The sequence below is a fragment of the Aedes albopictus genome, chromosome 3 (genome assembly GCF_035046485.1).
Source record: "Aedes albopictus strain Foshan chromosome 3, AalbF5, whole genome shotgun sequence".
Lineage (NCBI taxonomy): Eukaryota > Metazoa > Arthropoda > Insecta > Diptera > Culicidae > Aedes > Aedes albopictus.
In genome coordinates this window covers 69,598,607-69,613,728 of record NC_085138.1, presented here as the reverse complement: position 1 = coordinate 69,613,728, position 15,122 = coordinate 69,598,607, and the positions used below count along the sequence as shown (strand labels likewise).

Below are 15,122 nucleotides of genomic sequence, written 5' to 3'. Positions count from 1 at the left end.
TCAGAAGCATGCTATCGAAAAACAATGTATGGATGAATTTAACCTTGTAGTTTTATCTGAAAGTTCGCCGAATAATATTGGGGTCTCAAACGTATACCAAAGTCGTGAGCGAGCTGTGAAGGCAACTCTCCTCACGGTGAATGTAAATTGCATTCACGCTGTGGAAAGTTGCCTTCACAGCTCGCTCACGACTTTGGTATGCGTGTGCGACCCCGATGTTATTCGGCAAACTTTCAGATAAAACTACAAGGTTAAATTCATCCATACATTGTTTTTCGATAGCATGCTTCTGAATTGAGATAATAGCAAATGAATGTAAATCTTTGCAAATGAATGGTTGCAACCTTGGTTCTTATAGAACTCTTTGGATCAATTCTGGTATTTTTTTATTATTTTAAAAATGTGATTTGTACTTAGAACTGTTGTTGAAAAATCACAGTTCTTATGGAACCCCTTAGAGTAATTCTAAATAATTTATTACACATTATTTTAAAAATTTGGTGTTTGGGGCTCCGCAGTGCCTCAAACGGGGGATTTCTTTCTCGCAAGAAAGAACACACGGGTTTTCACTTTCAACACTTTATTTACTTCACTTGGCGTTGTCCAAGCCACGCCAACGCTTGTAAGTACACTTCACCTTTTACTTAAACTTTACACTACTTGACCGTTAGCCGGGTCAAATGATACTGTTTCGCAGTACGCTGGAACGCGTCTGCTTATATAGCGCTCAAAAATGTTGCATGACAAAAAATCGAATCTTCTGGAACAATCCGGAAATCTGGTGTCACTGCAACTCACGCGGTCGGCTCTCTGCGCATGATGACGGCGATGATGATGATGACGCTGAGTTCCCGACGGTGGCGGTGGCGGCAGCGCGCGCGTTCACTCACGAGCGCGTGTTTACATCGATGAGTGGCGATGATGGTGGTGCTGGCGGCGGGTGAGCAACTTGCTGCTGTTGATGGTGCTCCCGCGTTTGACGTTTTCCATCTTCTCTTGCGTGATAGGGGAAAGTGGGGCACATTTGCGACCGGAGCGTACTTGTCGGTAGCGAACATGCACCCCCGGGCTGGAAGTCATCTGAAGCACTGCAATGTGGATTGCAGTTGTCTTCGATCGGCAGAATGGAGAGTTTGGAAATGGCTCGTCGGTATGTTGTTCCGCCAATCCTCACGTCGACAGATCGCACAAGATTGTCCGATCCAGGGTACACGTTGGTTATTCTACCAAGTCTCCAGCTTTGAGATGGCAGATCTTTCTCCTCAACCAAAACGATCATTCCAGGACGAATATTCGGACTCGTTCGTTGGTTCTTCGTTCGAGGTTGCAGACTCAGTAGATAATCCTTCCTCCACTGTCTCCAAAATTGCTCTCGAAGATGCTGCAGGTATTGCCATCGGGAGAATCGATTCAATGGCACATCGTCGTAGGTAGGCTCTGGGGTGGCGATGAGAGGACGTCCAACGAGAAAGTGACCAGGCGTTATCACTTCTGGATCAGACGGGTCGGCAGAGATGGAGAAAAGAGGTCGAGAATTGAGGATCGCCTCCACCTGCGTTAATACCGTAGCGTATTCCTCAAAAGTCAGCTTGGCATCTCTCAAAGTTCGCTTCAGATGGTACTTGGCACTTTTCACCGCAGCCTCCCAAAGGCCGCCGAAATTCGGTGCTTCGGGAGGGATGAAATGCCAGGCGATTTCCTTCGGTTGACAATACTCCTCGATGTGGTTAACAGCTTCGCGGTTTCGGAAGAGTTGATACAGCTCGCGCAGTTCCGATTTGGCACCCTTGAAGTTACTCCCATTATCGGAATATACTTCCTTGCTCAAGCCACGCCGACTGGTAAACCGGTGGAATGCTGCTAAGAAGGCCTCGCTGGTCATGTCGGAGACCAACTCCAGATGAACCGCCTTTGTTGCCATGCAAACAAATACGGCAATGTAGGCCTTCACAAGTCGTGGTTTGTACCGGCCCTCCTTGACCAGTACCGGACCTGCGTAGTCTACGCCAGTCCTTTCGAATGGATGTGCTTGGGTCACTCGGCAGGACGGCAGGCTTCCCATTAGTTGGCTGGAACCCTTTGGTCTGGAACGAAAACAGTGGACGCAGGATCTCGTAATCTTCCGTACGGATGATCGTCCGTCTAGCAGCCAAAACTTCAAACGAAGGGCCGCCAGTAGACCAGAGGGACCGATGTGCATTAGCTCCTCGTGGTAGGCCTTGATGATGAGGTCGGTGATCGGATGCTTTGGTAACACGAACTGATGCTTGCTGGCAAAAGGAAGGTTCGAATGCTGAAGTCTCCCTCCGACTCGCAGAACTCCGTTGCAGTAGATGGGATGCAGCGCGTAGATCCGCTTGCACGGCTCCATGCGATGAATTTCATCCGCTAGCGTCTCATGCTGGATAACCTTCACGATGAGTTCCAGAGACTCTCGTAACTCTGGAATCGTTGGACGATGACTGGTAACGCGCTGTGAGGCGTTCTTTATTCGGCAGTTCCGAATAAATCGCTGAACTAGAGCAGTCACACGCTGTAGTTTCCGAAATGAGCTGTACTTCGAAAACACAGGCAGCTCATCTTGGTTGATGGCCAACGCTGCGATGATCGGCGTTGCTCTAATCTCCGGGATGACATCGTCAGGCAGATCTGCTGGGATCTCCGCCTCGTACTCTACACTCTGCAGAAACTTGGGTCCCGTCCACCACAGATCGTTGGTACGCAATGCTTCTGGTAGTTGTCCTCGTGACACGATGTCTGCCGGATTTTCTTTCGTTGAGATGTACTTCCATTGCGCACTCAGCAGGCCGGCGAGCTCATGTATTTTCCCGATACGATTCCGGACGAACACTTGAAGGGATGTCAGTGGTTTCTTCAGCCAAGCAAGGACTATCTGGCTGTCCGTCCAGAGAATGGTATTGTCCACCTTCAAGTCGAGCGATCCGAGGACCTTGGAAACCAGTCGAGCCAGGAGAAACGCTCCCAGCAGCTCCATACGGGGAATGGTGACTTGCTTTGTAGGAGCCACCTTCGATTTGCTGCACAGCAAGCTTAGACTTGCGGATCCGTCAGGGAAAATACTGCGCAGATACACCGCTGCTCCATATGCCAGTTTCGATGCATCCGAGAAGCCATGCACCTCAACAGCGATGTAGTTCGGTGTTACGACACACCGAGGAATTCTGATGCTACTTACTTGCTGAAGAGAAGTTCGAAATTGCAACCATTCTTGTAACAAGTCGCCTTCCAGTTTCGCATCCCACGGAACTCCTGCTAGCCAAATCCTCTGCATGATGAGTTTGGCGATAATGATTACCGGGGACAGAAGACCAATCGGATCAAACAGCTTGCTGATTTCGGAAAGGACAGATCGCTTGGTCGGTGGTTTGGATTCGTTAGCAAGATGGTTAGCGACGAATGCAAACTCATCCCGCTGCGGACTCCAGGTCAAACCTAGAGTTTTCATGACTCCTTCGCAGCCGTCAGTCAGATTCACCAACTCCTCACGATCTGATTCAGGGATGCATTCAAGTAGCTTCGGAGAGTTGGAGCTCCACTTATGGACAGGGAACCCAGCGGATTTCAGCATTCCAATAAGCTGGGTCTGGCATTCGATGGCTTCAGCTACTGTATCAGCTCCGGATAAGATGTCGTCGACGTAGCAATCTTCTCGGATGATGTTCGCAGCGATGGGGAAGGAGTCGGCCTCGTCGATACTCAGCTGCAACAAACACCTTGTCGCGAGGAATGGAGCGCACGCTGTTCCATACGTCACCGTTGTCAACTCCAGAACCCGAAGTTGTTGCGCAGGATCATCTCGCCAGAAAATCCTTTGGAAGCACGAATGGGCTGGCACTACCTTGATCTGCCGATACATCTTCGAAATATCAGCCGTGAACACAACGAAGTGCTTCCGGAAGCGAACGAGGATCACGAAGATGTCGTTCAGCACTGTTGCTCCCACCAGAAGAGCTTGATTGAGAGCAACGTCAGATGGCGAAGCCTTGGCTGATGCATCGAACACCACACGAAGCTTTGTACTGGAGCTCGATGGACGAAGTACCGCATGATGGGGCATGTAGTACCTGGGTTGACTCGGTGCATCGCAATCCTCGATGATCTCTCGGCAGTGTCCCAGGGCTTCGTAGTCGTCGATGAACTTGCTGTACTGGAGTTTGAGAGCAGGATCCTTCTTCATCCGCCTTTCGAGGGAAAAGAAGCGACGCAGGGCTAACTCTCGGTTGTCCTTCAGCTGGGGAGGATATTCTCGGAAAGGCAGCGACACAACATATCTGCCGTCCACGTCTCGATAGTGGGTATCCAGAAACTTCTTTTCGCATTCCTCCTGGTCCGTAGGTTGATCAGCATCGTTGACTTCTTCGACTTCCCAAAACCTTTTCATGGTCTCGGAGAGTGTGCTGGCTGTGGATACGTAGCACTGCTGATCGTTCTGTTCTTCCTCGACGTCACCAGCGACCACCCATCCAAATTGCGTCTCCTGGAGGTCGGGCAAGTCCTCTCGCAGCTGGATTCTTCCCAATTTGAGCAGTCGGAGGAAATGGGATACGCCAAGCAGCATATCGATTTGGCCAGGCGTATTGAACTCGGGATCAGCCAGAAACACGGATGTCGGAATCGGCCACTTCGAGATATCCAGCTGGGTCGTGGGGATGACTCCCGTCACCTTGGGAATCACCAAGCATTCGACCATCGTTGAGAAGTCAGTGTACCTGGATTCGACTGCCACTGTCAACTTCTCATGAGCGCAAGTCCTGGCTGCACCTACTCCCGTAATTGGTACAAGCGTTGGAGCCCGGTGTACCGCCAGACGATCTGCCATACTCCGTGAAATGAAGCTCATCTGCGATCCAGAATCCAGAAGCACACGACAGGGTACCTTCCTGTTGCAGAGGTCTCGCAAATTCACCAGAGCTGTCATGAGCATCACCGTCTTCTGTTCCAACGGTTGGTTGTTCGGAACAGCCGTGTTTGACGACGATCGAGAAGGTAACTGCGATGGCGACGCCGGTTGGTTCACCGGAGCTGTGCTTGCCTGCTGTACCGGTTGAGCAAGCTTCTCTGGCGATGGCCTCGGGATCTCATGCAGAAGCGTGTGGTGCCTTCGCTGGCACTCCGCACAAGTCTTCCTGGATGGGCACTTGGCGGATCGATGTCCTGGACTTAGGCAGTTGAAGCATAGGTTCAACTCCTTCACCTTCTCTGTACGTTGCGTTGTTGTCCACTTGTTGAACATAGGGCACTCGAAGTGGCGATGATCCTCGTTACACAGAAGACAACGCTGGGGCTTGCTCGTCGGAGTTGCAGCGTGCACCTTCTGGCTTGTATACTTCGTGTTGGATGGCCTGAAGCTTCCTTCCTTTGTTGAAGATGCTTGGTGTTGACGGTTCTGAAATCGCTCCAACACCTGACACTCGTTCTGCAGGAATTGCATGGTCTTGTTGAAGTCAGGCAGCTTACCGTGCTCCTGGGTCCTTTCCCACAGCTGAAGTGTCTGGTCATCCAGTCGGGCCGTGACGATCTTTGTCAGCAAGAGACCAGACATCGCGTCGACCTTAACGCCTTGGTACTCTAGTCCTCCGATGTGCCGGTTGACCGCCTTGACCAGCTCCAGCAGGTCCTTGTGGTTCCTCTTCGCAATCGGCTTCAGCTCCAAGAGACCCGCCAGATGGGTGTCAACGATCACACGAGGATTTTCGAATTGGTCTTGAAGCTGCTTCCAGGTTTGCTGGAAGTTATTCTCCTGGATCATCTTTGCAGTAATCCATCCGGACGCTTCGCTGATCAGGGCCTTGTCCAGATGGTGCAGCTTCATGGCGTCGGATTCATTGCTGCGCACGACGATGTCCTCAAACATCGCTCGGAACTTCGGCCAATTCTCCACTTTCCCATCGAAGCTGGGAATCGGAGCTCGCAACGGTTGTTGCTGGATGATGACCTGTGGGTTGCCGGTTGCCATTGCAGGAGCACCACCGGCAGTCAGCTTTGTGGAGAGCCGCTCGAGTCGATCCGTCGCTTCGATATGCAGCATGTCGAAGGCCATCTGCATTTCACCCTGCTCCTCGAATTTGGACGGCGGTGTAGCATCCAGCACTTCTCGGTGAGCTGCTTCGTACTCCTGGTAGTGCAGCTCCAGCCTCTTCGCAAAGACCTTCAGCAGTGATGGCGTAATCTTCGTCGGATCGTCCTCTGCTTCCTCCAGGGTTTGGTTGATCATTGTGACCTTCCTCTTGATTTGGCCACGCTGATAGATGAGGGTCTTGACGTCATCCATCTCTTCCTCCTTCTTGCCTTTTTTCTTACTCGCCGACTTCGGTGTGTGATTCAGAGGCGACATTTCTCTCCGTCACACGCACTTCGTTTGGGTGGGGGGTTACGACAGACGGTTGGTCGAAGCTCTCCTCTTCGGTGTCCTCGCAGGTTGCCACCGACAGTGCCGATCTCTTCTGACCGACGGGGATCCTCGGCTGGTCGCCTTGTTAACCAGGGGAACGTTGCACTTGTACCGATCTCCTCGCTGACCGGCAGAAAATCCTTCAGGGGAAGGGTCTCGTTTCCACTGATCGCTCTTCGATCAGCAGAAAGCTTCGCTGATACCGACCGACTCGTCGATCGGTAGAAATCCTCCGATGGGATGGTGTCTTTGCCGGCGGCAAAGAAGACACCGTTGGTGCCGATCGTCCACAGACCGGCAGGGATTCCTCAGACTGGTCGCCTCGATGACCAGGGGAACTAATCACTGTACCGATCCCTTGTTGACCGGCGGTCTCCAGGGATAGGGTCCTGCTTCCACTGATTGTTCCTCAAATCAGCAGAAGGCCTCGATGGTTGGTATCCTTGCCGGCGGCAAGGTGTCGTTGGCTCCGGTCGGCTCGCTGACCGGCAGGGGTTCCTCGCTTCGATAAGGAACCGGGGACTGTAGGCCGGTTCCACTCCACGGGCACTGAATCCGGTTCGGACGGACCAAAATGTTTGGGGCTCCGCAGTGCCTCAAACGGGGGATTTCTTTCTCGCAAGAAAGAACACACGGGTTTTCACTTTCAACACTTTATTTACTTCACTTGGCGTTGTCCAAGCCACGCCAACGCTTGTAAGTACACTTCACCTTTTACTTAAACTTTACACTACTTGACCGTTAGCCGGGTCAAATGATACTGTTTCGCAGTACGCTGGAACGCGTCTGCTTATATAGCGCTCAAAAATGTTGCATGACAAAAAATCGAATCTTCTGGAACAATCCGGAAATCTGGTGTCACTGCAACTCACGCGGTCGGCTCTCTGCGCATGATGACGGCGATGATGATGATGACGCTGAGTTCCCGACGGTGGCGGTGGCGGCAGCGCGCGCGTTCACTCACGAGCGCGTGTTTACATCGATGAGTGGCGATGATGGTGGTGCTGGCGGCGGGTGAGCAACTTGCTGCTGTTGATGGTGCTCCCGCGTTTGACGTTTTCCATCTTCTCTTGCGTGATAGGGGAAAGTGGGGCACATTTGCGACCGGAGCGTACTTGTCGGTAGCGAACATTTGGGTTATATTAAAAATCTTTGTCGTAAGATCACAATTATTGCTATGAAATTCTTTGGAGCAATTCTGATCAATTTATTTATTTAAATTATTTTAAAAATTTTACTTGTATTGAGAATTGTTGTCGTAAAACCACAGTACTTATGGAAACCTTTGGATAAGTTATGTCATTTTTTTATTTTTTTTAATCTGGCTGGTGTTGAGAATTGTTGTCGAAATGTCACAGTTGTCATGGAACTCCTTGGAATTGTTCTGATTATTTTACTGTTTTTTTTTTATCTGACTTGTATTGATAATTGTTGTCGAAAGATCACAATTCTTATGAAACACCTTGAAACAATTCTGATTTATTTATTGATTTTTTGTTTCAATTTGACTTGTATTGAAAATTGTTGTCGTAATACAGATCTTATGGAACTCTTTGGATAAATACTAGTAATTTATTTTACAATTATTTTAAAGAATTGGTTTATTTTAAGAATTGTTTTCGAAAGATCACAATTTTTATGGAACTCCTTGGAATTATTCTGATTAATTTATTTAAATTATTTTAGTAATTTGGCCTATGTTATGACTTATTTTAAAATCACTATTCTTGTGTAATTCCTTTGAGCAGTTCTGATTATTTTTAGAAATTAATATAAAAACTTGACTTGTGTTAAGAATTGTTGTCGTAAGATCACAGTTCTATAGAACTCCTTGGATTAATTCTGGTATTTTTTTAAATTATTTAAAAATACTTGTATTAAGAATTGTTGTGGAAAGACAACAATTCTTATGGAACTCCTTGAAGTAATTAAGATCAATTTATTGGAATATTTGCCTAAATCTGACTTGTATTGAGCAGTGCTACCGTAAGACCACAGTTCTTATGGAACTCTTTGTATTATTTCTGATATTTTTTAACTATTTTAAAATTTGGCTTATGTTAAGAATTGTTTTTGAAAGATCACAGTTCTTGTGTTATCCCTCGGAGTGATTCAGATTAATTTATTGGAATTATTTTTTTATTTTATTCTGACTTATATTGAGAATTGCTGTCCAAAGATCACAGTTCTTATGGAAATCGTTGAAGTAATTCTTATTTGTTATTAATTTTGAAATTTGGCTAGTATTAAGAAAAGTTGTTGAAAGATCACAGTCCTTATGGTTAATCTGATTAATTCATTGAAACACTTTTTTTTTCAACCTGCCTTGTATTCAAAATTTGCTGTCATAGGATCACTTAATATTAAAGAACTCCTTGGAATAATTCTGAATAATTTATTAAATATAATTTAAAAAATGGCTTATGTTATGATTTGTTGTCGTGAGATCGCAATTCCTTTGAACTCCGTGGAACGATTCTGATTTTATTATTTATTAAACTTATTTGTTGATTTGATGATAATTATCATTCTGTGAAACTGTAATTTTAACATTTCAACAATTTCAACAAGAATAACCTATAAAATATTCCGAAATATTATCAAAAGAATTCCCAAAAAATCTGAAAGTAATTCTGGAGAATTTTCAAACAATTTGCCCTAACTGCTGCCAAAGGTAAACCGAAAAAAATCTTATGGATTTTCTGAAATGATTAAAAACACGCTCATGAAATTGCCGAAGGAATTTTCAAAAGAAAATATCTGGAAAAAAAATCTAGAATTAGGTTATTTCTGAAAAGACAAACTCTGAAATAAATCAATTCCCAACAAATAAAGAAGACATCTAAATTGAATTTCCTAAGATTCTTTATGTCAAGAAATTGCCGAAAATTTTTGTTCATTTGTAATCGAAGAAATTCTGAAAAGAATTGGCAGAGGAATTTTTAAAGTTATAACAAGGAAATTTAAAAAAGAATTTAGAAATAAAAAAAATAAAACTGTTGAGGAAAATTTTAAATGAATTTTCTAAATAGTAAATGAGCAAATTTCTACAGAATTTGCAAAAGAAGTCTTCAAACTAGGTAGCTACCTATTAAGCTTTGAATAGGTTTTAACTTCCAACAAATTGAATATATTTTAAGGATTTCTGTTGCAAACTGAGAATATACAAATTTTTTATAAATCTTTGTGGTAATAGCTAATTTTTGGAATACATTTCAAAGATTTCTGGTGCCAACTGGAAATTCACTGATTTTTTGTAAATTTTTGTGTCAATAGTTGATCCTCGGAATATATTTAAAAGATTTCTGGTGCCAACTGGGAATTCACAGAATATTTTGAGATTTTTTGCGGCAATGCTCGGAATATATTTTAAGGATTTCTTGTGCAAACTGGGAATTAACTGATTTTTATAATTCTTTGTGTTAATAGCTGATTTTTGCCAACTGGGAATTTACAGATAATTTTTGGAATCCTTGCGGCAATGGTTGATTCTCGGAATATATTTTAAGGATTTCTGGTGTAAACTGGGAACTAACTGATATTTTTTATAAATCTTTGTGGTAATAGCTGATTTTCGGAATATATTTCAAACATTTCTGGTGACAACTGGAATTTCACAGATTATTTTTAGAATCAGCGGCAATGACTGATCCTCGGAATATATTTTAAGGATTTCTGGTGCCAACTGGGAGTCTACAGATTATTTTTAGAACCGTTGTGCCAATGGCTGATCTTCCTAATATATTTTTGGGATTTCTGGTGCCAACCGGAAATTTAGAGACATTTTAGAATCTTTGTGGCAATAGCAGCTTCTCGGAATGTATATTCAGGATTTCTGGTGCTGACAGGGAATTCGCAGATTTTTTAAGAATCTTAATTGCAATAGTTTGCTGTTCGTCTGGAAATATGCGGGAATAAGTCGGGCATTTTGTTTTGCATCGGGAATTATTTATTCAATTGGTGTTTAACGCCTTCCGAATGTAAACCCAAACCTTGTTTCAGTACTTTGTTCACTTCAAATTAGGATACAGGTCAGACTCGATTATCCGGAGTCTGATTCTGATGCTTCTCAAACACATATCTGGTGAACGGAATATTCTATAAAGCTGAAATTTTGACATTTTGTTAAGCCAACCTTGATTGGTAATCAGTCAAAATTTTAGCATCTCACAACATTCCGTTTGCGAGATATATTTTTGGAGAGCGCCAGAACCCGACTCCGGATAATCGAGTCCGACCTGTACTTACAAGACTTTATAAATATAAATTTTTAACTTTGTGTGGCTTAGTTGGTTAATACGCCGGTCTATCGAAAATGGAGTCATGGGTACGAAACCCACCAGAACGTGATTTTTTTTCTACTAATTTATCTCTCAATAGACAAAATTAGTAACATTCTGTGTTTTCAAATTGCATTTTTTCCAGCATTCTTCAATCCCCTCCTACAAAGCCTTTAAATTAGCATAACTTTGTATTTCATAGAGTTTCTAATATGTAGATAAGTTGACTTGAGAAAGGCTTCTTGTAAAACGTAGAAATTCCTAATTCTACACATTTGATGATGAATATTGGCTTCTAAATTACAAATGATTTCTTGTATGATAGAGATTATCCGGTGTAGGACTAGCTTTTTAGTATTTGCATGCTGAAGTCAACGATTAGATCTCAAATGTAGGCACTAACATATTACGATATTTCAATTTTGAAAAACTGTCTCTTGAATTGGCTTGAAAAAGCTAAGCCGCTTAACTTGAAAAATATTCCAAAAAATCAAGAATTTTGGAAGAAAATTGTATTAATATTCAGTAGAAATACCAAACAATAATTATCCAACACTTTTCTTAGAAAATGTTCAATGAGTAAACATGAGTAATCGTAGCATAATAAATAGTTTACCAGAAATCATTCAACCAACGATTCTGAAAAAAAAAGCTATCAGAGGGACTCACTAAACAGCGTAAACCGCTGCGTAAATATAATCATTGATTGTTTCACTCGTAATTTCATGAAAAAGTTCAATGAGCAGATAATTATGACTTGGGGCTCGCGCTGTTTAGTGAATCCCGTTTTTATTTTCACTAGAAGTGTCAATGAGTTCCGTTGAAAATTGTACATGGACTTTTTCCAAAAATATGAATCCATCAATAATTTTTCACAGAAACCGATGCGATTTGTCGATAAATACTGTTCGAATATTATCGAAGAATTACGTAGATTCGCAGAGTGTGTACTGCCCGGATTTTTTTTTTGAATATCTGCAATAATCAGGAGAAATTTATTTTACCTGGAAAATATTAAAATTCAGGTAAAAATCGGAGAACTAATATTGCACAAATCTTTGAATTTTGAAGAGAATTTTCTGACTGGAGAAAATTTGTGTCATAATGTAAGAGATTATATTTTAATTATTTCTGTAGTAGTTCGTGGTGGTACAATTTCTATTTTATGAATGAGTTATGAGCAAAGTGTCAATTAATATTTTTAACATAACTTTTTAAAATAATTTCTAAATTTATTATTAAAAACCATCCAGCAATAACTGCACTGTAGGAACTTTTTAGAGCTAAAAAAATCTAGAAAAATTCCTGATGTAACTAATGCAAAACATAAAAAGCTTCTTGTTTGACATGTGAACTTTGTAATCGCGTTTGACCTATTTCCTAATGCGAATATGATGTATTGCCTTATGATATTTTTGGGGATATTCATAGAAACACTCTGCGATATTTTCGGTGAAAATTGTTACTGAAATCTTCAAAGATAGAAGAATGCCTCATGTACTGGAAAAATTTAAGCCCATTTCTTGAAGGCTAACTGAGCATTTATTTTTTTCGTTTCCTTTAGATAATGAATCCAATGTTTTGAATGCTGCTCAATTCATTTTGAACTCATACAGAAATTTGACAAAGAAAATGCCATAATGGGTTTGAGAAGATGTGTTCATTACTTTTCAGGTTCCACCAAAAAATAATCGCAAGTTTCCAAGTAAGCTATTCAAAAACGTGATTTTAAATTAAGTCCTAAATATCTTTCGATTTTTTTTCAAAAATATCGAAAAATAGCTGATCAAATCACACTACAAATGTTAAAATGTTGTTTTCAGGGATTGAAAATTCAACTATATACTTTTTTTCTTTCCATCCCACCTAAAAGTCCTGGACCAACAAGCCCGTCTCAATGCACCCATGCAAATTCCAAGACAAATCGATGAATGAATCCTCTAGAAATCCTTGAAGTAATCTCAAAAAAAAAAACTGCGGTTACTTCTGCAGGCAACCCTGGCGAAATTCTTTAATGCATCCCTTGAAAAGATGAAGGAACGATTTTTACATTTTCTGAAGGTTCCTTGAGGAATTCTTGACAAAATTCGTGGAGATATTTTTGGAAGAATTGCTGAAGGAATCTCATCAATTACTGGAAGACTTTCAGAAGCAAACCCTAAAATAATTACTGGAGGAATCCCTGGAGGAATTCCTGGTGCAATTACTGTAGGAATTCATGTAGGCAACCCTGGAGGAATTCCTAGAGGAATCCCTGGAAGAATTCCTAAAGAAATCCGTAGAAGCAATCCCCGGGGAAATTCCTGAAGCAATCCCTGCTTGAATTGCTAGAGGAATCCGTGGAGGAATTTCTGGTGGAATCCGTGGAGGAATTCCTGAGAAAATTCCTGGAGAGTTTCTGGAGGAATTTTGAGGATTTCATTGAAAGAATTCCTGGAGAAAACTTTGGAGTAATTCTTGAAGGAACTCCTAGAGGAATTCCCTGTTGAAATTTCTGAAGAAATCCCTATAAAAAACCCGTAGAAATCCGTGGAGGAATTCCGGAAATAATCGCTGGAGAAATTCCTGTAGGAATCCCTGTAGAAGTTCTTGTGAGAATCCCTAGAGTAATTTCTGGAAGAATTCCTGGAGAAATCCCTGGAGAAATTACTTAAGGAATTCCAGGTGAAATCCCTAGAGAAATTTCAGGAGGAATCCCTGGAAAAATCCCTGGAAGAAATGTGGAGGAATCCCTAGAGGAATTTCGGGAGGAATCCCTAGAGGAATCGCTGGAGGAATTCCTTGAGGAATTCCTGGAGGAATCCCTGGAGAAATTCTGGAAGAAATTTCGGAAGAAATCCGTGTAGGTATTCCTGAAGGAATCCATGAAGAAAGTCCTGGAGGAATCCCTGGATGAATTCCAAGAGGAATCCCTGGAGGAATTCCTGGAGGAATCCCTAGAGGAATTTGATGCAATTACTGGAGGACTTCCTGAAGCAAACCCTAAAGGATCTTCTGGAGGAATCCCTAAAGGAATTACTGGAGGAATGCCTAAAGGAATTACTGGAGGAATCCCTAAAGGAATCACTGGAGGAATTCCTAGAGGAATCCCTGGAGGAATAACTGGAAGATTTCTAGAGGAATCTTGAGGATTTCATTCTACGATTTCCAGGAGAAATTCCGGGAGTTATTCTTGAAGGAACTGCTAGAGGAGCTTCCTGGTGGAATTCCTGAAGAAATTCCTATAAAAAAACCTGGCGGAATTCCTGAATTAATCCCTGGAGAAATTCCTGTTGAAATAGCTGTAGAATAGACTGTCCAATAAAAAATCGATGTTTAAAAAGTTAAGGTGATCAACCCTTAAATGAAAGATATATTTATTTGAACCATTTTTGCAGATAATTTAGATTTTCTAAAAAATCGGTTAGAGGTTCCGCCAAGGCGATTCATGAAAAATTACTCTTTTTCAATAAAATTCTCAAAAACATTTTTTTTTTCGTAATATTTCTTCAACTTCTGTATTTTTTCAATATTTTTGTATATTTGTATGAACCTCTAGGCATTCTTGAAGGGTATTGGTTTTTGAAATATTGTGTTTATATTAACGGCAGGATTTTTTTTACTAGTAAAAGGTCTATTTTTTGAGCGTTTGTCATCATAATTCACCAAAAAACTACATGTACTTTTTTTTATTTTCAACCATGATTATTTTTTCTGATAGTACTATTCATATGCGTCATTTTGCTAAAAAAAAGATTTTATATATCTGAAAAATATATCACGAATTTTTTTTTTGGGACGGTTCACTGATGAAGTTCTTGGAGGAACCCCTAGAAAAATTTGTGGAAGAATTTCTGGAGAAATCCATAGAGAAATTACTAGAAGAATTCTAGGTGAAACTCCTAAAGGAGTTCGTGTAGGCAAACATGAAGGAATTTGTAGAGGAATCCCTTGAAAAATTCATTAAGAAATCCGTCGAGAAGTTACTAAAGGAACCCCGGGGGAAATTCCTGAAGCAATCCCTGGTTGAATTCCTGGGGGAATCCCTGGAGAAGTTCCAGAAGAAATTCGTAAAGGTATTCCTGAAGGAATCTCTGAGGAAAGTCCTGGAGGAATCCCTGGAGGAATCCCTGGAGGAATTCCTGAAAAAAATCCTTGTGCAATCCCTGGAGTAATTCCTGTAGGCAACCATGGCGGAAATCCTAGAGGAATCCCTGGAACCTGGAGGAATTCCTGAATTTACCCCAGGAAAAATTCCTGTAGGAATCCCTGTTGAAAAGACTGTCCAAAAAAAAACGATGTTTAAAAAGTCAAGCTGCCCACCCCTTAAAAAAGAATAAGAAAGATATACGTATTTGAAGCATTTTTGTAAATAATTTCTATTCTCTAAAAAATCGTTTGGAGGCGATTTTTGAAAAATGACTATTTTGCATTAATATTTTCGAAAACAT

The 15,122-nt window shown here is 42.2% G+C and overlaps 2 protein-coding genes across 5 annotated transcripts in view; both read right to left on the bottom strand.

Annotated features, from left to right (window-relative positions):
• The window catches only part of LOC134290236 (uncharacterized), a 39,092-nt gene extending 32,737 nt beyond the window's left edge, over window positions 1-6,355 (bottom strand). The window contains exon 1 of the mRNA XM_062857309.1: window positions 1,042-6,355. Coding sequence (XP_062713293.1) covers window positions 1,042-6,355 — 5,314 coding nt within the window. The remainder of the gene's footprint in view (window positions 1-1,041) is intronic.
• LOC115254164 (soluble guanylate cyclase 88E) overlaps window positions 1-15,122 on the bottom strand; it is a 538,233-nt gene that overhangs the window by 450,721 nt on the left and 72,390 nt on the right. The window lies entirely within an intron of this gene.